Below are 26,089 nucleotides of genomic sequence, written 5' to 3'. Positions count from 1 at the left end.
AGTTTATTGAGATCGGGAAATCTGCCTTTCCTGGTTCTAGGGAATGCGAGAACCCTCCCTCCCTCTCCCCCTCCCCTCCACAAATGTTCCTTTCCAGAGAGGAGCTCTTGTTCCTTTGAGATCTTTCCTCCGGAGGGCAGATCCTGGCCATTGTAGAGACAAACAAAAATGGTTTATATAACAAATGTCGTCCTAAAACAAAACAGACTATAATGAAGATGAGAGATAGAGTATTAAAAGAGAAATAAAAGAAGTTATTTATGACTATATAGCCGGGAACAGATTTAGGGAATGGAGGAGAATGCCGTGTTAATATAAATAACTACACTTGCTGCAATAATTTTTTTTTAAAAAAATACAAACTCAGTAAGCTACGAACGTTTCCTCTAATACAAACAGTTAAGTTGATTATATCACGAGTTGGTTAGTCCAGTAAAAACTTAGTGTAAACGTCCATATATTGTGTTAGACTATGAGTGTTGTTCCTTTTATTTAATTTTAAGCTGGATGAACTTGTTTACAATGTAATATGACTTTATATATATATTTTACTTGAATGTCTTATACTTCCTGACGAAGGATCTCCAGATCCGAAACGTTGAGCGTTTTGTACAAATTGGTTGAAAGGGTTGTGTTTAGTTTTAACACTTTTATATTTTTATATTTCGGACAAAAATAAAGAAATTTCTTTTAGCCCCAGAGCTTGTAGCCCTTTTTTCTTATAGGCTTTTCGTGGTGCTTTCCCCTCTTTTTCCTCCATTGCAATGCTGCCCCAGTACAACATTCATTCCTATCAATGGGAATATTCATGATCTGGGGATTGGGGGGAGGCACTGCAGTTTCTGTTAGAGCAATCAGAGCAACTAGCACACCTTTGGTTCAGCAGTCGCTCCGCAGTGCCACCAGCATTATTTATTTATTTAGAACATTTCTATCTCGCCCTCTGTCATTAAGATCTCAGGACAGCTTACGGAAAAAAGCGTACAGTATAAAACAATGAATGTGCAGCCCCCGAACTGGGGAGCGGGGTTCTCCTGTTCTGCTGCAGGTTACGGAATCTTGCCTTGGCTAAATAAAACCCTCCTGGAAGAAAGTAAAAGCCGGATCTGTGAACTCCAAAACGGGTCCTCTTGATTCATATGATTGTTAATTTTATTTTAATATGGGATACCCTTATAACCACCACCCAATCACAGATCGCCCCTGCCTCCACAGACTAAATCCGTGGCGGCACTTTTGGGTGCCGCCACGGTGCAAAAACATGGATTTGAGGCAGGGATCCTAATGAATTATCATGTTTTTTGCAGTGGATACCACAAAAAATGATGACAGTATCTACGGCCAGGGATTGCTACAACAACAAAAACCAGGGATGTAGTTATTCTTGTAGTGCCACAGCACAAAAACATGGGACTGAGGCATGGATGCCTATTATTTTGATGGGGGAAATGGAATTTTGAAAAAGTGTCCTCAGTACCTCCATAAATTAGCTGCTGTCTCTGTGTGCGTGTGTGTGTGTGGGGGGGGGGTAATCACAAAATGCTGGCTGTGCTCCCTTCTGCGTTTGTGTGTGCTACTCACTCTGACTTATCTCTCTCTCTCCTCCTCTACCCTCCCTGTTCTCTGTCTGTCTTTCTCCCGCCCCCCCACCTGCCCCGTTAAAACCCATAGAATGATTCATCCATTGGCTTTAATGGGCAGACAAAAGCCCTGCTGCTATAAAACAGCAGGGTCATGCGGCAGGGTTTTGCTATTTTATTGTTTTACTCTGTACAGCACCATGTACACTGATGGTGCTATATAAATAAATAATAATAATAATAATAATAAGTGCCCCTGACTGAAAATGGGTGGGATGGAGCCCACCCATTGCTGAGACCCCTGTTGCTGCAAGGATCCATGCTGGGGGAGAGACTGGATTGCTCCTTCAGGATTCTGACTGAAACCCGGATTCACCACCCCACTGACATTGGAGCCACCAGCCTCCACTGCTCCAGCCATTTCTCAGCACCCATTTAGTTGCAGAGGGTGAAATAGCTTGATGGGCACCTCAGCTTGCCCTTTCCTGTGGGCGCATGTTGGAGACAGACTCCTGGTCTTTTCAAATGCTGTGTTTCAAATTATTTATTGATTGCATTTATATCCTACTTTTTTCCCCCCTTCAAGGAACCCAAGGCAGACTCCTCTCCGTTTTATCCACACAACAACAACCCTGTGAGGAAGGTTGGGCTGAGAGTCTGTGACTGGGGACGACGACTAAAACCCGGATCTCCCGATTCCCAGTCCGACGCAGTAGCCACTACACCACACTGTCTCTCCAGTAAAAGTTTGCCGTGATCATAGCTCTGTGACATTTATATACAAGGTTGTGGCTGCTTCCGGAGAAGGAAATTTGACCCTCGCTACCGGAGCGAAGCCATGGATGCAGAGAATCCCAGGAAGAGGGCCCGGCTTCACGCGACTTGCCCCGTCTGCCTCAATTATTTCAGTGGTCCCGTGACACTCCAGTGCGGGCACAGCTTCTGCGAAATCTGCATTCGAAGGTGCTTGGAGGAGGCTGCAAAGTGCCCCCAGTGCAGGGCGAAGGTTGACAGCGACTTCCACCCCAGCTATGCCCTCTCCAGCCTCGTGGAAGTAGTCAGAGATTGGGAAGTGTCCGCAGAGAGAGAGACGCTGGCCTGGGCGGCCGAATGCGAGCGGCATAAGCAGCCCCTGGACCTCTTCTGCAGGGATGATCACGCCCCCGTCTGCATGGAGTGCCAAAGTTCCCAAGAGCACGTAGGTCACAGCGTGGTCCCTGTGGAGGAAGCCGCCCGAGAGTACAAGGTAAGAGTGAGCTACTGAGAGGAAGCCCCAGGGGCTATTGTGAAAACCCTTGGGCAGGCCAGTATCATCCTGACTTAATACAAATCCATGGTGCGACCACACTACACACGGTCACATGGTGTGACGAGAACTCAATACACTATTCTGTGTGTAGAGTTCTGGTCAGCACACCTAGAAAAATGTAGAGTTGGAAAAAAGTGCAGACAAAGGCAACTAAAATGTGGTGACCCTGTGGAAAGGAGGACAGGGCTCCTGTATCTTTAACAATTGCATAGAAAAGGGAATTTCAGCAGGTGTGGTTTGTATAAATGTAGCACCTGGTGAAAATCCATTACAACAGTTAAAGCTGCAGGAGCCCTGTCCTCTGGTCACTCTAGCGATACTCCTGCAGCTTTAACTGTTGCAAGAAAATTCCTTCTTCAATATAACTGTTAAAGATACAGCAGCCCAGTCCGCCTTTCCATATGGTCACCATACGGAAGCAGTTAATCTGAAATGTATTGTGGATACTGTGTGGCCTTTGTTCCCATCTCAGTGAATGTTAAACCCAGACTCCAACTAGGATTAGGGCTCAATCCTATGGAAATGGTATTAGACTCCAACCTCAGTGGCTACCAAGTATCCAATGCAGAGCGGTTAGAGCACAGAGGTGATCCTCACCTTCGTGTTCTGGCTGCTCTGCATTTTTGCTAGATGGGTGATTTTGCCCATCTAGCCGCAGAGCTTCTGATCCATTAGGGAAGGAGGTTGGGGCAAGCATAGGAAGCTGCCTTATGCAGCTTCCCTGGTCTCCTTCCTTTCCCACCCTGGGACCACACCCTTTCCTGATCTCCACTCTCCATTTCTGAACACAGAGTCATAGCCAGAACTACGCTGGCTACGAGAGGGAAGGAAAGGGGGCGTGGAGTACATTTTCTAGGCTCAGAGGTCAGCCCTGTTTCCGACCTTTGGGCCCAGAGACTGAACAATTCTATGTCGTCCCAGATGCTGTCCAGAAGGCATTTGATTGCTCTCTTAGTCATGTATTCAGTGTAGCTGTATGCTCTTTGGGGCAAAATCTCAGACTAGGGAGACTCACATCATTATTATTATTACACCATTTTTATCTTAACCTTCCTCCAAGGAATTCAAGACAGTGTATATAATTCTTACCCTTTTATCATCACAACGTCCTTGTGAGGCAGGTTAGTCTGAGCGATAGTGACTGGAACAAAGCTACCCAGTGTGGTAAGGGGGAATTGAACCTGGATTGTCTAACATCTAGTTTAATATTCAAAACAGGGTTTTCCTTGATTGGAGTCTCAGGGGGTGTTTGATTACAAATCCCATCATCCCCACCAGTATGGCAGATGCTTGGGGTGATGGGTATTGTAATCCAACAACATCTGCGGAGTTATAGTTGGAAAGGCTGGGTAGCACATTTTATTTAATTATTTATTTAAAACGTTTATATCCCACCTTCTATCAATAAGATCTCAGGGCGGCGTATCATTCCAACGCACACATTTTAGAGTGACAATTTTGATGGGTATGTACAGTAAGCCAATAACAGCATCCAAACCAAAACCTTTTGCTTTTTCCCCACCAGGATGTGATAGACCGGCACCTCAAAATTTTGGGGACAGAGACACAAGAAATTTCGGAATATGAAGCAGCCGCAAAAGATAAAATGGGACTCATGCTGGTAATTATCAGACTTACACTTCCTGGGAACTGAAGACGTTCTGCAACCAGTATTTAGGGGGGGGGGAATAGAATATTAAATGAAGAAGAGTCTTCAGTTATGACACAGCATGGGGCCATCCCATGAAGCTGATTGGTGGGAGATCCAGGACAAATAAAAGGAAGGACTTCTTCACACAGCGCAGGGTTAAATTATGGAACTCACTACCACAAGATGTAGTGATGGCCACCAATCAGGATGGCTTTAAAAAGGGGCTGGATAATTATCCTGGAGGCAAAGGCTAACAGTGGCTACTAGCCCTTATGGTTGTGTGCTATCTCCAGTATTCGGGGCAATAAGCCTGTGTGCACCAGTTGCTGGGGAACATGGGCGGGAGGGTGCTGTTGCACCATGTCCTGCTTGTTCATCCCTGGCCGATGGCTTGTTAGCCACTGTGTGAACAGAGTGCTGGACTAGATGGACCCTTGGTCTGATGCAGCAGGGCACTTTTTATGTTCTTATGTACACCCTGAGGAAGGCCCAAGAATAAAGGTTATTAAATGGAGTTTAATTAATAAATAAATAATAATAATAATAATAAAAAAAGAGTCTTCAGGAAACTCTTCCCCTTCCAAACATCAGTGTGAAACTTCAGAAGCACCCATCTGAAGGAATTCTCATGACCTCCTTTTTGACAGTGTCAAAGCCCCTGTTCCTAACAAGGCTCTCTTTTTCTTCTCTTTCCAACTGCTTGTCGCAGAATGAACTAATGTGGCAGAAGGAAAAGCGACAGAATGACTTCAGGCAGCTACGCGACTTTCTGGACAGAGAAGAGAATCTTGCCATGAACAGGACGGATGAGCTGCAGCTCGAGCTCAGACAGAAAGAGGAGATGTTCATGGCCACTTTCCGCAAGGCGCTTTCCTCCCGTGAAAGAATCATCCAGGAGTTGAAGGAGAAGCGTCAGCAGCCAGCCAGCGAACTGCTGCAGGTAAGATGGTGGCAGAAATGGCCAAGGCTCCTTTCTAGGGCAAGGAGGGCTTGAAAACTTCATCTACACAAAACATGAAGTTGCCGTTTATGGAGCTGATAAGCCAGCTCTGTTATGGGCCTGAGCAGCCAAGAACATGAGGAGAATGTATTCACCTTGAGGCAAACAAGAGATTCCTATTTAACCTTAACACTATAAGGGCCCTGTTGGATCAGACTGAGGGTCCATCTAGTCCAGCATTCTGTTACACACAGCTGTTGACCCGGGACCCTCAAGCAAGGCACCTTGCAACAGCACCCTCCCACCCATGTTCCCCAGCAACTGGTACACTCAGGCTTACTGCCTCGGATACTGGACGTAGCACGTAGCCATCCGGGATCGCAGCCACGGATAGACTTCTCTTCCAGGAATTTATCCAACCCCCTTCAGGCTGTCCAAATGGGTAGCCAAAACCAAATCTTGTGGTAATGCCAAGGCTCTTCAGGATGTTGATGGAATCTGAAGTTGTTCTCAGATCCTTGCAAGGGATTTCTCTCCTAACGGCTTCTAGTTAGGTGCTGCCTCCCGTCTTTAGAGCATGGTTTTCATAATCTCTTTTCTCTTTCTCTTTTCCCTGTAGGATATAAGGAACACTTTCCAGAGGTGAGTCTCCTACACTGGGGAGCAGGTGAACAACAGGGTGCTGTTGGGTCCACAGGGTGGGGGTTTAGGGGAGGCTTCCGTGCCCTGCCGCTTTTCACAGACGAATAGAGAGTCGTCCTTTCAAAGCTGACCCCCCCCACTCCAAATTCCCACTCTGATTACAAGTGTTTTAGCAGGCCAGCTCCCCTCCATTACATTTTTAAAAAAGATTTTATTGTGAATTAACAAAACAACAGGAAATAAATCATGGAAAACAAACGAACATTACATGCATTGCTTGTGTTGTTTTCCCTACATCTTTATCCTTTTCTACTCAGATTAATTTTACTCTTAAGTCTTGTGGGTTGCTGCACACCTTAGAAACTGGATCTCCCTGCCCAATCCCAGATATTGCCAGTATTCTTCAACATTTGTTACTTCACACACCGATTATTTCAGTTTACCTTCCTCCCTCCCTCATAATACTAGAACCTGAAGACATCCCATGAAGCGGATTGGTGGGAGATTCCAGGACATGAGTGCAACAGCACCCTCCTACCCATGTTCCCCAGCAACTGGTGTCCATAGTCTTACTGCCTCTGATACTGGAAATAGCACATAGCTATCAGGGCTAGTAGCCATTGATAGCCTTCTCCTCCCAGAAGTCATCCAACCCCCTTTCAAAGCCATCCAAATTGGTGGCCGTCACTACATCTTGTGGTAGCGACTTCTGTAGCTTCACTCTGCGCTGTGTGAAGAAGTCCTTCCTTTTATCTGTCCTGAATCTCCCACCAATCAGCTTCAGAGGATGACCCCATTGGTGCTCTGCAGGTGTGTTCTTAAGGGCACAGGTTGGGGAAGGTTGCTGTAGGCTTTTGGAGTCTTCTACCTACCATCCCTCCTCACACGCACACTTTTTGTCCCCTTCTTGAATTCTCTATTGAACAGATTAAGGAGTTACGTTTTCCCTTTTCTCTAGGTATGAGGAGAGAGAGAGCCATAAGACTCTTGCAATGTTCCCTCTGGACCTTGCCTATAAGATCTGGAATACCTCTGACTTAGTCCACTTTCTGGGGGGCACAATGAAGCAATTCACAGGTGAGGAAGAATGGTTGCCAAGACCTTGTTCAGGCTGTTGCATTATTTTGTTTTATAAATTTGTGGCATGTCAGCAGGTGTCCTTTGTATGCATGCAGCACTGCCTAGAGTGACCAGATGCAAAAGAGGGCAGCGCTCCTGCAGCTTTGTGATGAAGAGGGAATTTCCCCAGGTGCTGCACGCATACAAATGACACCTGCTGAAATTCCCTTTTCTCTACAACTGTTAAAGATACAGGAGCCCTGTCCTCCTTTCCATAGGGTCACCCTACCTTGCACCGCCTTCCTGGTCCGTTTTCAGGCATCCCTCTTCTCTTTGATGCCCTTTCTCTGTGACCCAAACCAAAATGGATCTATCAAAACTGGCCAGTAGGAATAAGAACTTAAGAAGTTCCTTACTGGATCAGACCAAGGGTCCATCTAGTAGTCCGACACTCTGTTCGCGCAGTGGCTGACCAGCTGTCAACCAGGACCCTCCCACCCATGTTCCCCAGCACTTGGAGTACACTGGCTTTCTGATTGTTGAGGTAGCCAGTGATAGCCTTCTCCTCCTGCTTGTGTGGGTCATGGTTTGGGTCCTACGTAAAAATGCGAAGGTGACAGCTGTGCTTCCATACTTGAAGTTACGCATGCCTGGTCTTGGCACGTACCTGGGTGGGAGGCTGCCTGGGAAAGGCTCAGCTCCATAGAGCAGGGGTGTTGAACGTCTTTCAGCCTTTAATTTTGGAGGAGCCCCCAAGGCCTGCGTTACAGTTGTAATCTGGCTTCCTGTCACTTGAGAGCCTGTTCTTCCGTGTCCTGCACTCAGAGTTGGGTTTCTTCAGCTCATCCTGGCTTCCATTGAGTTTGCTTTCCATATATACTCCCGGATTGGTTGAGCCAATGAAACTTCCAGTGCTCTCTGGAGCCATTTAGGGGGATATATATGACATGCTGCCATGGTGAGCTGAAGTGCTTAAGCAGAGGAATTATTATTTCCATAATCGTCAAAGCTTGGGAAAAGGCTCTTCTTCTGTAGTATAACATTTATTAAATTCCTGGTGGTGTGAGGCTTAATCTCTCTCTTTTCTTACCCAGACACTGTGAAATGTGACTTTCCACTGCAGGAAGGTAAGTCGAAGGATCTGTTAAGGTACCGTAACTATGGGATGTTGTCAGTAAGCTTGGGTTTCATTGGCGTTCCCCAGTCTCTGCAACCATCAATGGGGCAGCTGAAAGTTCATCAGGGAGCAGTTCCTTGCCAATTTCTATACTTGCTATCCCTGGTGTAAATTTTATCTATCATCCATCTCTCTCTATATATATGTTTATTAAGTTTCGTGTGTGTGTATACACACACACAAACATAAAAAATGCGTTAAAAAATGTACAGCCAAAAGTTATAGCAAAATTACTTTCCTTTCAAGTTTCACCTTTTATCCCCTTACCCTATTCCCACCCCCAGCCTGCTCCGTCTCCCATAGATTTCCCAAGTTCTCTTTCTAGGACGGTATACCATTTTTTCCTTACCTCTTCCATTTTATTTTATATTATTTTCATAGAATCATAGAATAGCAGAGTTGGAAGGGGCCTACTAGGTCATCGAGTCCCCTGCTCAATGCAGGAATCCACCCTAAAGCATCCCTGACAGATGGTTGTCCAGCTGCCTCTTGAATGCCTCTAGTGTGGGACTACTTTTATAGCACTACTTCATTTCAGGAGTCCCAGAGAGTCCTATAGGCTTCTGTCAGAGTTGTTCTATTCTTTTCTTTCTTCATAGATTTCCTCCAGGAAGCTCAAGGTGACATACATGATCCTCCTCCTCCATTTCATCCTCATAACAGCCCTGGGAGTTAAAGAGTTGGTGACTGGTCCAAAGTCACCCACTGAGCTTCATTGCCAAGTGGGGACTAAACCCAGGTCTCCCGAGTCTCAACACTTTAACCCATACACCACACTTTGGGTGACCATATTAAAAGGAGGACAGGGCTTCTGTATGTTCAGCAGTTGCATAGAAAATGGAATTTCGGCAGGTGTCCTTCCCTGGGGAAATTCCCTCTTCATCACAACAGTTAAGGCTGCAGGAGCCCTGCCTTCATGACCAGATCCAAAAGAGGGCAGGGCTCCTTACTACATAGAAAACCTATCAACTTTAGTGGGAGGGTAATTCCTGGGATGTTTCTAAGCTCCTTCTTGAAACCATTCTCCCAGCTAATCTGCTTGTCTTCTCTTTCCCCGTCATCCAACAGCAACTATCACACTTAATCCGGATACTGCTCATCCCCTTCTCATTGTGTCTGAGGATCGTCGGAGTGTGCGATGCGGAGACATACCACAAGAATTGCACAGTACTCAAGAAAGATTCAACTACGTCACTGCTGTGATGGGATGCGAAGAATTTGCAGCAGGCAGACACAGCTGGGAAGTCACTGTAGAAGATACTGAGCATTGGGCCCTGGGGGTGGCCAGGAAGTCCGCAGTGAGACAGGGCTTACAGGAGATTGATTTCGTGGAAGGGTTCTGGTGGCTGGAAATGAAAGGAGTACAGTGCACCAGTATTAACAACCATGTTATTATCCTGAGTGGCAAGCCAGAGAGGATCAAAGTGACTGTGAATTACCCAGGGCAGGAAGTGGCCTTTTATGTAGGTGAAAATAGAAACCGGCTCTTCGTCTTCTCAGATGCTGCATTCGCTGGGGAGCCCCTTGTCCCTTTCTTTTGGCTGGAGGAGAAAGGCCAGCTGAGATTGTCTCCGTAGACTTGGGAGAGAATGCTGGAGCTTAGTGCAAAAAATATTTTGCTTCTTGCTACAAGCTACATACAGCAGGAGGAAGTTAAGATGGGGATGGGAATTTGCTAGGGCAGTGGTCCCCAATTAGCTAAGTACTGGGAACCCCTTGTTTTTCAAATGCCAAGATATGGACCCCCTACTTTTGAAAATGTTATCTCTATGGTAGTTACCTGTGCGAAGCAATTTTTTGGAGAAAATAAGGGGTAGCCCCTAATAAACAAAGGATTTTAGGTATACTAAAAAACAAGACCATAAAATTTGTGTTATTTGTATTACCATGCAAAAATGACAATGGTTGAGTTAGGAATATAAAGACGGATTTGATTTTACTAACGTCTGGTTTATAAATTATGACATGTCTAGCAGCTACTAAACCTAAATGTGATGGGAGAAATCATGCCTCTTTTTGTCCCAAACGATCCCTTCCACATCCGGTTCAATATTTCCTACTTTTAATCTCAAATCTGGATCAACATCGAGCGTATTTTCTTTTATTAAAATGTGGACCTTGCAGAGCTAATATGTGAATGGTGCCACAGACCCCCTGGATGGCTTACAAGGACACCCTGGGGTCTGCGGACCGCCTATTGAGAACCACTGTGCTAGGGTGACCCTATGAAAAGGAGGACAGGGCTCCAGTATTTTTCACAGTTGTATGGAAAAGGGAATTTCAGCAGGTGTCATTTTAATTCATGCAGCACCTGGTGAAATTCCCTCTTCACCACAACAGTTCAAGCTGCAGGAGATCTGCTCTCTTTTGAATCTGCTCATGCTAGGCAGGGCTCCTGCAGCTTTAACTGTTGTGATGGAGAGAGAATTTCACCAGGTGCTGCATGCATACAAATGACACTTGCTGAAATTCCCTTTTCTGTGCAACTGTTAAAGATACTGGAGCCCTGTCCTCCTTTTCATAGGGTCACCCTAGCACAGTGGTTCCCAGTTGGTGGTCCGCGGACCCCAGCGTGTCCTCGTAAGCCACCCAGAAGGTCCATGGCACCATTCACATATTAGCTCTGCAAGGTCCACATTTTAATTAATACGCTCGATATTGATCCAGATTTGGGATTAGAAGTAGGAAATATTGAACCAGATGTGGAAGGGATTGTTTGGGACAAGAAGAGGCATGGCTCACATCAAACATTTTAAATGGTTTTACAATGTGAGTATAGTCCTCTCCTTCTGGAGACCATGGGGCTAAAATGCTGCTTTGTAGGACAACATCGTTCTCTCTTAAATAATTTCCCATTAATGCCCCAATTTTGATTCCCTCCCCCACAAATTTGGCTCACCTTGTATATGCCAAGAAGTTCATCCTATCCTGAAAGCCATATCTGAAATTCAATTTTGGGTGAGGGTGAAACTTTGTGTTTGTAGAGTTGGGAACATGCTGGTTTATACCCTTTTCCTGTAAAATTATCTGTTAGTGGTTATTTTGAAAGAGAAACTCCTGTTTCCCTGTTTGTATAATGTAAAGAGGTGTTTTGTAAAGTATTTAGATATGAATTTAAGTTATTCTTGCATTAAAGCTTTCTCTTGTCTTTGTGTGTCTGTGTCAATTTAGAAGTGTTTTGGAACCATTTTTTAATATAATTTCTGCTTAGTGCTTTAAAAAGCAAATGTGTTGTCTTACCTATTCAGTATGAACGTCTTCAAAGTGGTTTACCTCGAAATTAAAATCCCAATAATAACTACAAGCAGTCCATAATAAAATAACCAGCCATACAGCATTAAAAAAGTCAAAGAATAAAACCATTAAAAATGACTGGTGTTAATGAAGAGCTTGGCTGAGTAGGATGCACAAGGGTGGCCATATGAAAAGGAGGACCTATCTCCTGTATCTTTAACAGTTGTCAAAAAAAATGGAAATTCAGCAAGTATCATTTGTACGCGTACAGCACCTGGTGAAATTCCCTCTTCATGACAACAGTTAAAACTGTAAGAGCACTGCTCTCTTTTGTATCGGGTCAAGAGGGCAGGGCTCCTGTAGCTTTAACTGTTGTGATGAAGAAGGAATTTCACCAGGTGCTGCATGCGTACAAATGACACCTGCTGAAATTCTCTTTTGAATACAACTGTTAAAAGATACAGAAGCCCTGTCATCCTTTCCATATTGTCACCCTAGGAAGACTCACCCTAGTGTTTAGGTGATAACAGTGAAGCCTCCGGCAAACTCCCCATGGAAAGCAAATCCAGAGATGGGGGTGCCAAAAGAAAGAAGGCCCTTTCTCCAGTAGACAGATGCCTTACCCTCAAGTCTGAGGTATCTGAAGAAGGTGCTCAGACGGTATTAAGTGTGAGGTAAGTTCAACTGGGAGAAGTCAGAGAAGGGTCGTAGCTCAGTGGCAGACTACCTGCTTCACATGCCGAAGAGCCCTGGCATCTCTCAGTAGGGCTGTCAAATGCTTGTGTCTGAAAAACTGGGAGAGCTGTTGCCAGTTGACAGTCCTATAAGATTCTGGACAGATGAAAGCAAGGACTTCTTCACACAGTGCAGAGTCAAATGATGGAATTCGCCACTACAGGACGTGGTGATGGTCACCAATCTGGATGGCTTTAAAAGGGGGTTAGACAAATGCCTGGCGAAAGCTATCAATGGCTACTAGTCCTGATGGCTACGTGCTGCCTTCCATATCCCAGGCAGTGAGCCTGTGTCCACTAGATGCTGGGGAACGTGGATGGGATCATGACGTTGCACCCATGTCCAGTTTGTGGGTTTCCTGGTTGGCCACTGTAGATCTGGCCTGTGTCTTTGTATTAAGAGGCCATAGGGATGGGTGTGTGTGTGGGTGTGTCACTTTCAAATGTTCCATCTCCAGTCATCCGGGAGTTGCGGGGGAGAGGCATTTGCGTCTCATTCCCAGCTTCCTCACAAGGCAGTAGATTTTACGAACTTGGGAAACTGACGCTGATGATGATATTAAAGAAAGGAGTGTTGTCTTGTCTATTTTCTCGACAATCTTTTCCCCTGCTCGCCTGTCTGTTTGTCTAGTCTTTTCCCGCCTCCCCCCTTGACCTACAAAGACATCTCTGCGTAGCTCTCTCCTGCTGGGCTCAGACGAGGGGTCCACCTAGCTCCGTGGTTTGCCTGCTTTGACTTTCAGTGGCTTTCCAGGGTCACTTTCCCAGATCTGCCTGGAGATGCCAGGAGACTGATCCTGCCTGCAAAGCATGTCCACCACTGAGCTGCTACTGCGGCTGTGGGGAAGAGGGGAGAAATCAGCTCAGTCTTCCTAGTTGTGAGGCAGGCAAGGAGTTTATTAAGATGGGAAATCTGCCTTTCCTGGTTCTAGGGAATGTGATAACCTCCCTCTCCCCCTTCCCCGTCCCTCCACTAAAGTTCCTTTCCAGGGTAGAGCCCTGTTCTTTTGGGATCTCTCTCTCTCTCCCCCATCCCCAGGACACAGACCGGCCATTGTAATGCTGCCCCAGGACCTGAGCTAATCCAATTAATGGGAATGTTCAAGATCCACCTTGCTGTGAGGCATCTTTATTCAGCACTCTGGGAGGAGGAGCTGCAGGCTTGTGGCAGCACCATTATGAATGTGCAACCCCAAATTGGATTAGGGAATCTTGTGTTGGCTCAATAGAACCCACTTGGAAGAAAGTAAAAGCTGGATCCATGACCTCCAAAACAGATCCTTTGATTCATATGGTTTTTAATTTTATTTTACTATGGGATACCCTTATAACCACCACCCAATCACAGATCACCCCTGCCTCCACCGAACGAATCCATGATTTACAAGGTTCACACTTTTGGGTGCCGCCACGGTGCAAAAACGTGGATTTGAGGCCCGGATCCTAATGAATTCTCATGATCTTTGCAGTGGATGCCACAAAAAATTATGACAATATCTATGGCCAGGGGTTGCAACAACAACAAAAACCAGGGATGTAGTTGTTATTGTAGAGCCACAGCACAAAAACATGGATCTGAGGCATGGAGGCCTATTATTTTGATGGGGGAAATGGAATTTTGAAAAAGTGTCCTCAGTACCTCCATAAATTAGCTGCAGTCTGTGTGTGTGTGTAGGGGGGGACGAAGCCATGGATGCAGAGAATCGCAGGGAGAGGGCCCGGCTTCATGCGACTTGCCCCGTCTGCCTCAATTATTTCAGTGGTCCCGTGACACTCCAGTGCGGGCACAGCTTCTGCGAAATCTGCATTCGGTGCTTGGAGGAGGCTGCAAAGTGCCCCCACTTTCAAATTATTTGTTTATTGTATTTATATCCTACTTTTGTTTTTCCTCCAAGAAACCCAAGGAGGTATACATAATCCTCCTCCTCCTCTCCATTTTATCCACAACAACAACCCTGTGAGGTAGGTTGGGTTGAGAGTCTGTGACTGGGGACGACGACTAGAACCCGGATTTCCCAATTCCCAGTCTGACCCAGTAGCCAATAAGCCACACTGCCTATCTAGTTAAGGTTTCCTGTGATCATAGCTCTGTGACATTTCTATACAAGGTTGTGGCTGCTTTGGGAGAAGAAATTTGACCCTCGCTACCGGAGCAAAGCCATGGATGCAGAGAGAGACGCTGGCCTGGGCGGCTGAATGCGAGCGGCATACGCAGCCCCTGAACCTCTTCTGCAGGGATGATCACGCCCCCGTCTGCGTGGAGTGCCACAGTTCCCAAGAGCACGTCGGTCACAGCGTGGTGCCTGTGGAGGAAGCCGCCCGAGAGTACAAGGTAAGAGCGAGCTACTGAGAGGAAGCCCCAGGGGCTATTGTGAAAACTCTTGGGCAGGCCAGTATCATCCTGACATAATACAAATCCATGGTGCGACCACACTTAGACTAGTGTGTAGAGTTCTGGTCAGCACACTTAGAAAAACGTAGAGTTGGAAAAAAGTGCAGACAAAGGCAACTAAAATGTGGTGACCCTGTGGAAAGGAGGACAGGGCTCCTGTATCTTTAACAGTTGCATAGAAAAGGGAATTTCAGCAGGTGTCATTTGTATAAATGTACAATTTCCTCCCGTAATAGGATCACCCAGGAGTTGAAGGAGAAGCGTCAGCAGCCAGCCAGCGAACTGCTGCAGGTAAGATGGTGGCCGAAATGGCCAAGGCTCCTTTCTAGGGCAAGGAGGGCTTGAAAACTTCATCTACGCAAAACATGAAGTTGCCGTTTATGGAGCTGATAAGCCAGCTCTGTTTTTATATATTGGCAAAAATATATAGAATATATGAAGAAAGAACAGAACAACTCTGACAGAAGGCTTTAGGACTCTCTGGGACACCTAAAAAGAAGTAGTGCTATAAAATAATATAAAATAAAATGGAAGAGGTACAGAAAAATGATATACCGTCCTAGAAAGAGAACTTCGGAAATCTATCGGAGACGGACCAGGCTGGGAATAGGGTAAGGGGATAAAAGGTGAAACTTGAAAGGAAATTAATTTTGCTATAACTTTTGGCTGTGAAATTTTTAATGAATTTTGTATGTTTGTATATGTGTGTGTGTGTGTGTGTGTGTGTGTGTGTGTATATATATTAGAATCTATATGGTGACCATATGAAAAGGAGGATAGGGCTCCTGTATCTTTAACAGTTGTATTGAAAAGGGAATTTCAGCAGGTGTCATTTGTATATATGGGGAACCTGGTGAAATTTCCTCTTCATCACAACAGTTAAAGCTGCAGGAGCCCTGCCCTCTTTTGAATCTGGTCACTCTAATGTAGCTCCTGCCGCTTTAACTGCGGTGATGAAGAAGGAATTTCACCAGGTTCTCCATATATACAAATGACACATGCTGAAATTCCCTTTTCTATGTAACTGTGAAAGATACTGGAGCCCTGTCCTCCTTTTCATAGGGTCACCCTAGCAAATTTCCATCCTCATTTTAACTTCCTCCTGCAGTATGTAGCTTGTAGCAAGAAGTGAAATATTTTTTGCACTAAGCTCAAGCTTATATATAAATCTGTAAGCTTGGACTCTTGCCTAGTATTGTCCCAGTTGTTCCCAGTTACGTCTCTGTCTGTTCCAGTGTATGCCTACTGTTTGCAACCCTGTATCTGCGGCTCCCTCGTTGGTTAACTATAAAGACCATTTGCATTTCCTTCAGTTCTCCAGCTTGTTATTTATTGTCAGCAATTGGCAGCTTTCTGCCAATTCATAAAAAAAATTACAGCCAAAAGTTATAGCAAAATTACTTTCCTTTCAAGTTTCACCTTTTATCCCCTTACCCTATTCCCAGCCTGGTCCATCTCCCATAGATTTCCAAGTTCTCTTTCTAGGATGGTATATCATTTTTTCCTTACCCCTTCCATCTTATTTTATATTGTTTTATAGCACTACTTCATTTCAGGAGTCCCAGAGAGTCCTATAGGCTTCTGTCAGAGTTGTTCTATTCTTTTCTTTCTTCATAGATTTCCTCCAGGAAGCTCAAGGTGACATACATGATCCTCCTCCTCCATTTCATCCTCATAACAGCCCTGGGAGTTAGTCTAAGAGTTGGTGACTGGCCCAAAGTCACCCAGTGAGCTTCATTGCCAAGTGGGGACTAAACCCAGGTCTCCCGAGTCTCAACACTTTAACCCATACACCATACTTAGGGTGACCATATGAAAAGGAGGACAGGGCTTCTGTATGTTCAGCAGTTGCATAGAAAAAGGAATTTCAGCAGGTGTCTTTCCCTGGGGAAATTCCCTCTTCATCACAACAGTTAAGGCTGCAGGAGCCCTGCCTTCATGACCAGATCCAAAAGAGGGCAGGGCTCCTTACTACATAGAAAACCTATCAACTTTAGTGGGAGGGTAATTCCTGGGATGTTTCTAAGCTCCTTCTTTAAACCATTCTCCCAGCTAATCTGCTTGTCTTCTCTTTCCCCATCATCCTGTTGGGGGAAATAAGTATTGTTGTACAAATTCCTCCGCAACTCGCAAATAAACGCAAGTGTGAGTTTTGAATCTTCAACGCAGTTTATTTAGAGAAGTTCTTCAAAACAACCAGGCTTGTAGCAGCAAATTATAACAAAGCAATTGTCTCACCATAAATCAAAGTAAGCATAACAGCTTTACTGTTCTCCTTGACAAAAGTTGGCTTTGCATCAAAACAGCACACTCTCTTTTCTGGCAGCGGCAGCAGCTTACGCCATACCCTCAAGCCTCCACTGGCTGACTGCATATTGCTGTGAAATAGCGAGCCTTTTACTCCCTTCACTCAATCACCAACAGGTGTGCTGAGCTTGCAAGTCTTTGCCAATAATCTGCCTTAATTACTGTTAAGGTTAACACGAAAACCTGACACATCCAACAGCAACTATCACACTGAATCCAGACACAGCTCATCCCCTTCTCATTGTGTCTGAGGATCGTCGGAGTGTGCGATGCGGAGACATACCACAAGAATTGCCCAATACTCCAGAGAGATTCAGCTGCATCACTGCTCTGATGGGATGTGAAGAATTTGCAGCAGGCAGACACAGCTGGGAAGTCACCGTGGAAGACACCGAGCATTGGGCCCTGGGGGTGGCCAGGAAGTCCGCCGTGAGACAGGTCTTTCACGAGATTAATCTCGTGGAAGGGTTCTGTTGGATAGAAATGCAAGGAGTGCAGTGCACCAGTATTGGCAACCGTGGTCTTCTCCTGAGTAGCAAGCCAGAGAGGGTCAAAGTGACTCTGAATTACCCAGGGCAGGAAGTGGCCTTTTATGTGGGTGAAAATAGAATCCGGATCTCCGCCTTCTCAGATGTTGCATTTGCTGGGGAGCCCCTTGTCCCTTTCTTTTGCCTGGGAGGGAAAGGCCAGCTGAGATTCTCTCCCTAGAATTGGAAGAGAATGCTGGAGCTTAGTGCAAAAAATATTTTGCTTCTTGCTACAAGCTACATACAGCAGGAGGAAGTTAAGATGAGGATGGGAATTTGCTAGGGCAGTGGTCCCCAATTAGTTAAGTACTGGGAACCCCTTGTTTTTCAAATGCCAAGCCATGGACCCCCTCCTTTTGAAAATTTTGTTATCTCTATGGAAGTTACCTGTGCGAAACAATTTTTTGGAGAAAATAAGGGGTAGCCCCTAATAAACAAAGGATTTTAGGTATACTAAAAAACAAGACCATAAAATTTTTGTTATTTGTGATATTACCATGCAAAAATGACAATGATTTAGTTAGGAATATAAAGACGGATTTGATTTTACTAACGTCTGGTTTACAAATTATGACATGTCTAGCAGCTACTAAAACTAAATGTGATGGGAGAAATCATGTGCCTCTTTTTGTCCCAAACAATCCCTTCCACATCCGGTTCAATATTTCCTACTTTTAATCCCAAACCTGGATCAACATTGAGTGTATAAATTAAAATGTGGCCCTTGCAGAGCTAATATGTGAATGGTGCCACGGACCGCCTGGGTGGCTTACGAGGACACGCTGGGGTCTGCGGGCCACCAATTGGGAACCACTGTGCTAGGGTGACCCTATGAAAAGGAGGACAGGGCTCCAGTATCTTTCACAGTTGTATGGAAAAGGGAATTTCAGCAGGTGTCGTTTGTATGCATGCAGCACCCGGTGGTATTCCTTTCTCATCACAACACTTAAAGCTACAGGAGCCCTGCCTAGCATGAGCAGATACAAAAGAGAGCAGGTCTCCTGCAGCTTGAACTGTTGTGATGAAGAAGGAATTTCACCAGGTTCCCCATACATACAAATGACACATGTGTCATACCTGGTGTGGGTATGGAGTCAGGGGATGAGGAGTTAGAGGAACTTGGACGCTGTGCCGAAGAGTCCAGCCCAGGGGAAGTGGAACTGGTGCCAGCAGAGGTTCCTGCCAATCTACCGGAGGAGGAAGAGCCAAGCACAAGTGTGCCAGCAGGGAGCGTTGCCAAGCCAGACAATCGGGAGGAAGAGCCAGACTTACCTGCCCCGTCGTTCAGTCAGCAGCGAGCGGAAAAGGAAGCCAGGCGCTGCTCCCACAGGCTTTATCTAAAACGCTGAGCAATCAAGAAACAGCTGGGAGCAGCCCTGGCTAGCATAAATACGGGGCAGGGAGCAGGGGAGTTCGGTTTTTGGTGCCTGTGACTTCACTGCCTGATTGCTGGGATTCCTGTCTTGACCTCGGACCTGTTCCTGACCACGTTGCCTGCTCTCCTCTTGCTGAACCTTGGACTGTCCCTGGACCACGGACTTGCTCTTGACCAACCTGCTTTCTGTAAGCTTGGACTCTTGCCTAGTATTGTCCCAGTTGTTCCCAGTTACGTCTCTGTCTGTTCCAGTGTATGCCTACTGTTTGCAACCCTTTATCTGCGGCTCCCTCGTTGGTTACTATAAAGACCATTTGCATTTCCTTCAGTTCTCCAGCTTGTTATTTATTGTCGGCAATTGGCAGCTTTCCTGGACAACATGCTGAAATTCCCTTTTCTATATAACTGTGAAAGATACTGGAGCCCTGTCCTCCTTTTCATAGGGTCACCCTAGCAAATGTCCATCCTCATTTTAACTTCCTCCTGCAGTATGTAGCTTGTAGGAAGAAGCGAAATATTTTTTGCACTAAGCTCAAGCTTATATATAAATATATAAACAAACATAAAATTCATTAAAAAATTTACAGCCAAAAGTTATAGCAAAATTACTTTCCTTTCAAGTTTCACCTTTTATCCCCTTACCCTATTCCCACCCTCAGCCTGCTCCGTCTCCCATAGATTTCCCAAGTTCTCTTTCTAGGATGGTATACCATTTTTTCCTTACCCCTTCCATCTTATTTTATATTATTTTATAGCACTACTTCATTTCAGGAGTCCCAGAGAGTCCTATAGGCTTCTGTCAGAGTTGTTCTATTCTTTTCTTTCTTCATAGATTTCCTCCAGGAAGCTCAAGGTGACATACATGATCCTCCTCCTCCATTTCATCCTCATAACAGCCCTGGGAGTTAGGCTGAGAGTTGGTGAGTGGCCCAAAGTCACCCAGTGAGCTTCATTGCCAAGTGGGGACTAAACCCAGGTCTCCCAAGTCTCAACACTTTAACCCATACACCACACTTAGGGTGACCATATGAAAAGGAGGACAGGACTTCTGCATGTTCAGCAGTTGCATAGAAAATGGAATTTCAGCAGGTGTCCTTCCCTGGGGAAATTCCCTCCTCATTACAACAGTTAAGGCTGCAGGAGCCCTGCCCTCATGACCAAATCCAAAAGAGGGCAGGGCTCTTTAATACATAGAAAACTTATCAACTTTAGTGGGAGGGTAATTCCTGGGATGTTTCTAAGTTCCTTCTTTAAACCGTTCTCCCAGCTAATCTGCTTGTCTTCTCTTTCCCCATCACCCAACAGCAACTATCACACTGAATCCAGACACTGCTCATCCTCTTCCCAATACTCCAGAGAGATTGCTGTGATGGGATGTGAAGAATTTGCAGCAAGCAGACACAGCTGGGTACTCACCGTGGAAGACACCGAGAATTGGGCCCTGGGGGTGGCCAGGAAGTCTGCGGTGAGACAGGGCTTACACGAGATTGATTTCGCGAAAGGGTTCTGGTGGCTGGAAATGGGTGGAGTGGAGTGCACCCATGGTATCAGCAACCATATTATTCTCCTGAGGAGCAAGCCAGAGAGGGTCAACGTGACTCCGAATTACCCAGGGCGGGAAGTGGCCTTTTATGTGGGTGAAAATGAAATCCGTCTCTTTGCCTACTCAGATGCTGCATTCGCTGGGGAGCCCCTTGTCCCTTTCTTTTGCCTGGGGGGGAAAAGGCCAGCTGAGATTCTCTCCCTAGAATTGGAAGAGAATGCTGGAGCTTAGTGCAAAAAATGTTTTGCTTCTTGCTACAAGCTACATACAGCAGGAAGAAGTTAAGATGAGGATGGGAATTTGCTAGGGCAATGGTCCCCAATTAGCTAAGTACTGTCAACCTCTTGTTTTTCAAATGCCAAGCCATGGACCCCCTCCTTTTGAAATTTTTTGTTATCTCTATGGTAGTTATCTGTGCAAAGCAATTTTTTGGAGAAAATTAGGGATAGCTGCTAATAAACAAAGTATTTTAGGTATACCAAAAAACAGACCATAAAATTTGTGTTATTTGTGATATTACCATGCAAAAATGACAATGATTGAGTTAGGAATATAAAGACGGATTTGATTTTACTAACGTCTAGTTTACAATTGAACAAATTAATGACATGTCTAGCAGCTACTAAACCTAAATGTGATGGGAGAAATCATGCCTCTTTTTGTCCCAAACAATCCCTTCCACATCCGGTTCAATATTTCCTACTTTTACTCTCAAATCTGGATCAACATTGAGTGTATAAATTAAAATGTGGCCCTTGCAGAGCTAATATGTGAATGGTGCCACGGACCGCCTGGGTGGCTTACGAGGACACGCTGGGGTCTGCGGGCCACCAATTGGGAACCACTGTGCTAGGGTGACCCTATGAAAAGGAGGACAGGGCTCCAGTATCTTTCACAGTTGTATGGAAAAGGGAATATCAGCAGGTGTCATATTGTTGTTGTTGTTATTATTTTATTTATTTATATAGCACCATCAATGTACATGGTGCTGTTCAGAGTAAAACAATAAAATTTTAATCCATGCAGCACCTGGTGAAATTTCCTCTTCACCACAACAGGTACTAGCCATGAGAGTTCAAATGAAACCACTGCTAAAGAGGAAGTATACTCCTTGCAAGCAAGTTCACCCATAAAATTACTAGCCCAGATCTTTTATTAGCCCACTTGACAACATTTTACCTACGTTAGTGACTTTTGACTAAAAAGGGGTGGGGGGGGAGAAACACTAATTTCAGTACCACCAACAGAAATAAAAACCCTAAGACACACCCGGGATTCTAAGACGCACCCCATTTTTAGAGATGTTTATATGGGGGGGGAAAGTGTGTCTTAGAATAGAAGAAATAGGGTATTATTATTGTTGTTGTTGTTGTTGTTGTGTTGGACTGGGAGTCGGGAGATCTAGGTTCTAGTCCCCACTCAGCCATGGAAACCCACTGGGTGACTTTGGACCAGTCACAGACTCTCAGCCCAACCCTACCTCACAGTGTGGTTGCTGTGAGAATAAAATGGAGAGGAGGAGGATTATGTACGCTGCCTTGGGTTCCTTGGAGGAGAAAAGGCAGGATAACAATCAATCAATACAAAACTAAATTGTGAGCTCATTCTAGGGTATTGAAAAGTACTTCCAAGCCATCACTGCTGTGTTTAAAACAATAGGAGCGGATCTACATAGAGTTGTGAAGGCGTCCTGAAGGCACTTTCGTGCGCCTCCAGGGCGCCCCGAAACTCTTTGTGTAGATCCTGCCTCCCTGGCCAGAAGAGGCGGAGGAGGAGGCAGCGGCGGCGGCTTCTTCTGCCGAGCTCTCCAACTCGGGTGGCTCTTTCGCCGGCACCAAGAGGCCGGCGGGGAGGTGGGCGGCGGCGGCAAGGACTCCCAAGCGAAGCCGCCGAGCCCGGGAACTTTTCGCCCCGTCCCCGCGAGGGGCGATGCGGGGCCACCTCCTCCTCCTCTTCTGGCCCAGGTAGGCAGGATCTACACAAAGAGTTTCGGGGCGCCCTGGAGGCGCACGCAAGCGCCTTCAGGACGCCTTCACGACTCTGTGTAGATCCGCTCCAGGTCAAAGGGCCTTCAATACCTAGTGCACCATCTACAATTATCCCCAGCTTTATTAATATAAAAACTGTCTAATTTCTCTCCTTGTTTTCCATCTCCGAAGAAACCTGTGTGTTTCACATAAGGATGGATCCAACCTGAGTATCAGCTGGATTTTATGTTTTTTAAAGTTGGATGAATGGAATCCTGATAATTCGGTGGGGGTGGGGGGGTGCATCTTCTGTCCTTGTCCAACCAGCCTCAAGGATTCTCCTTGTTCAAATGCGGGGAGATTCTGGAAGAAAGGGAGGAGAATCCCAATCTAGAATTTACTACATAGAAATCTGGTTTTTAAAGGGAAGGTAATTCCTGAGCTGTTTCTAAGCGCAGGGTGTAAACACTAATAATTCCCCAGCTTATCCACTTGTCTTCACTTTGGCGCTTCCCAACAGCCGATGTGACTCTGGATCCAGACACTGCTCATTGCAAACTCGTTCTGTCTGAGGATCTCCAGACGGTGAGATGGAGCAATGAAAGCCAAGAGGTGCCCGACAAGCCGGAGCGATTTGACAACCTTGTTGTTGTGCTGGGGCATCAGCAATTCACAGCAGGCAGGCACACCTGGGTAGTCACCCTGGCAGATAAGGGGCTATATGCTGTGGGCGTTGCCAGAAAGTCTGTGCCGCGAAAGGGCTGTCTCAATCTGGTTCCTGAGAATGGGATCTGGGCTATTGAGAAGTCCGGGAAGCAGTACAGTGCACTCGGCCGGCATCCCATTGCTATGACTGAGGAACCCAAGCGGATCCAAGTGGTTCTGAACTATCCAGGGCAAAGGGTGGCTTTTTATGATGCTGAAAGAGGACGCCCGATCTATGCCTTCTCCAATGTTTCGTTCTTTGGAGAGGCCCTCGTCCCATTCTGCCTCCTGGGGGAGAAAGCTTGCCTGACACTTTCTCCCGAATGCCCAGTTTAGCTGGAGCGGAGTGCAAAAACATTTCACTCCCCAGCACGAGGAAACTGGGTATGGGGGTGGGGAATTTTTCAAATGACTTGGAGGGCACGTTCACCTATTCTGCACAAAGGCCTTGTGACTCTCTTTATTTTTCTTCCTGAAACGGACTCGGAATGCGAGGGTGGAAATTCTTCAGCAGACCAAAATCTGCTTTGCGGAACAAAATGTTTCTCTTCAAGTCATTTCGTTGCAGGATCTATTAGCCGTTCTTGACTTTTAAAAAGAACCTCTTGTTTTGTGTAATGTGTAGCATGCCTCAACTGAGTACGTTCGTGATATGTTGGAGTATACCTCCCATTTTGGGGGTGTTTGGGATGTGTAATATTTAATATATGGGCATGCTTATCCATATATTTCCTCTTTTTTATAGTGAACTTAAAAATAAATCAAGCATTTAAAATAAAGGTTACGTGTTTGTCTTTACTTCTACTTTCGGCTTATCAAAATTAAAGTGCCTGTAAAAGCCATCACACTAAAATCCTAAGGGGGTGGGACGCGAGGGGAGCTTTGACTTTTTGCTGCACGAGAAACCTGTCTGGACAAAGATCCCAATAACTGCTTACATTCTCTCTCTCTCTCTCTCTCTCTCTCTCTCTCTCTCTCTCTCTCTCTCTGTGTGTGTGTAAAATATATATATATATATATATATATATATATATATATATATATATTCTCAATTTGTGTGTGTGTCTGAATACACATGTGCATGTATACATTTGGGAAGTGTTGGGAAGATGTCCCAGATTCACAAGGGAAAATGCACGGGCTTTTTGTGACTTAACCTCTCCCCTCTCCCCACTGTAAGCATACATAGGATTTGGCTGTTTCATGTTAGTATGTGAAAGAAAACAGAAGGCAAAGGGGAGATGGTTAACGGGTACATTTTGAGGACAAGGTGTGGTGATGGCTGCCAATCTGGATGGCTTCAAAAGGGGGTTGGATCAATTCCTGGAGGCAAAGGCTATCAATGGCTACTAGCCCTGATGGTTGTGTGCTATCTCCCATATTTGAGGCAAATAAGCCTGTGTGCACCAGTTGCTGGGGAACATGGGTGGGAGGGTGCTGTTGCTCCCTGTCCTGCTTGTTCATCCCTAGCCGATGATGGCTGGGTTGGGGCTCTGTTAACTTGGAAACCCCCAACCTAGAATCTTTTCCAAACATATGCCAAAGTTTTGTGCTAGTTTTGTGCCATTTTGTGCCGCAAACCCCGAGTTTTGTGCTGCCCCAAGAAGCCAGGAAACGACATACCCTTAGGTGTGGTCTGGTGGATGAGAAAAAGTTCACATTCTCAGACAAACTCCAAACCTGTGCCAGAAATTAGTGCTAGTTTTGTGCTGCCCCAGAAAGTTGTACAAAGATGTTCTCTGCATTCTTGCCAGCACTGCAGTGGAGGAAAGAAGGGCAAGCAGAAGGACACATGGCCAACTTCTCTGTGATGTATGGGCTTTCACAGTTTTTCAAAGGCAGTGGTGGGGAAGAAAGAGAGAGAGAACAGGAAAGAGCCTCAGAAGAGGGGGGAAAGTAAATTTTGGAGCCGTCCAAATTGGTGTCCATTGAATTGTAGCAACTTCCATAGTTTCATTATGTGCAGTGTGATGAAGTATGTAATGTTATCTGCCCTGAATCTCTCAACAGTTTCATGGGATAACCCCACTGGGTTCTAGAATTATGAGAGAGGGAGAGAGAACTCCCTTTCTACTTTCTCCACACCATGTATCATTTAGTAGACTTCTGTCATGTCTCCACTTACTCAGGGCTCCATCACACCAGCTATTTACCGCACACTCCCCCTTCCTGGTATGCAGTTTTGCAGCCCAGTACCCACATGATGTTTTCCATGTCCTGCACTCATTTTGGCTATTATCCTCTATGATTCATTTCTTTTTGGAACTGTCGGGACTGGAGTTAAGGCTGTAGGAAGTAACACAGGAGAAATGTAGCCCCTGCTTCCGCAAGAAGATTTGTGGAAGAAGACCACAATACAGTAATGGAGTAAGAACACGGGCTACCACTGTGACGAGGATACGTCTCTGTGTTGAAGCTGTTCAACCAAAGGGAAAGAAAATGTGCTTCAATTAAAAAAAAATCATGTATTGTAAAGATGGGAAAATACCAACCCAAGTCAATGTGGGTGAGGTGAATTATACACTTCGACGAGCTGTTCATTTTTTGGGTGGCACATCTCTCAGTGTGAATACCATAGGGCATTAGGTGGCACACTGCCTTAGGGACGATGGAACATGGGAAGAGTACAAGGATCTTACAAACAAGAAATCATTATCAGACAAAAGCAAAGAAATAATTTGTCACCTCCTGATTTAAAGCACATGAAAAATACCCATAAGAACAAGGGTTTAATGAACTCGGACCCACCGGAAGTTGACATTGCAAGTTTCAGTTTACTGAAAAGTTAATGGTTTGACTTAGTTGTTAATAGTAAAATATGTCAGTTTCTAGAAGACTTATTTTTAATCAGTTTGGAGAATTACAAGAGATTTCTTTATTCAAATATTTATTTTCTATCTAGTGACTTAACGTAATTTTTTTCTCATTCACCACACTACACCGAAGG

At 45.4% G+C, this 26,089-nt stretch overlaps 1 protein-coding gene across 1 annotated transcript; it reads left to right on the top strand.

Moving 5' to 3' along the window:
• The first annotated feature begins 2,418 nt into the window (after positions 1-2,418).
• On the top strand, positions 2,419-23,478 carry LOC134395576 (tripartite motif-containing protein 10-like). The gene is made up of 7 exons (XM_063121736.1): positions 2,419-2,826; positions 4,415-4,510; positions 5,250-5,480; positions 6,100-6,122; positions 7,081-7,199; positions 8,276-8,308; positions 22,958-23,478. Exons 1-7 carry the CDS (start codon positions 2,419-2,421, stop codon positions 23,476-23,478), a joined length of 1,431 nt encoding a protein of 476 aa, XP_062977806.1.
• The last annotated feature ends 2,611 nt before the right edge of the window (positions 23,479-26,089 follow it).

The sequence above is a fragment of the Elgaria multicarinata genome, chromosome 3 (genome assembly GCF_023053635.1).
Source record: "Elgaria multicarinata webbii isolate HBS135686 ecotype San Diego chromosome 3, rElgMul1.1.pri, whole genome shotgun sequence".
Classification (NCBI taxonomy): domain Eukaryota; kingdom Metazoa; phylum Chordata; class Lepidosauria; order Squamata; family Anguidae; genus Elgaria; species Elgaria multicarinata.
Note: the sequence above shows the minus strand (reverse complement) of the source record. Positions and strands in the feature narration are given on the sequence as shown.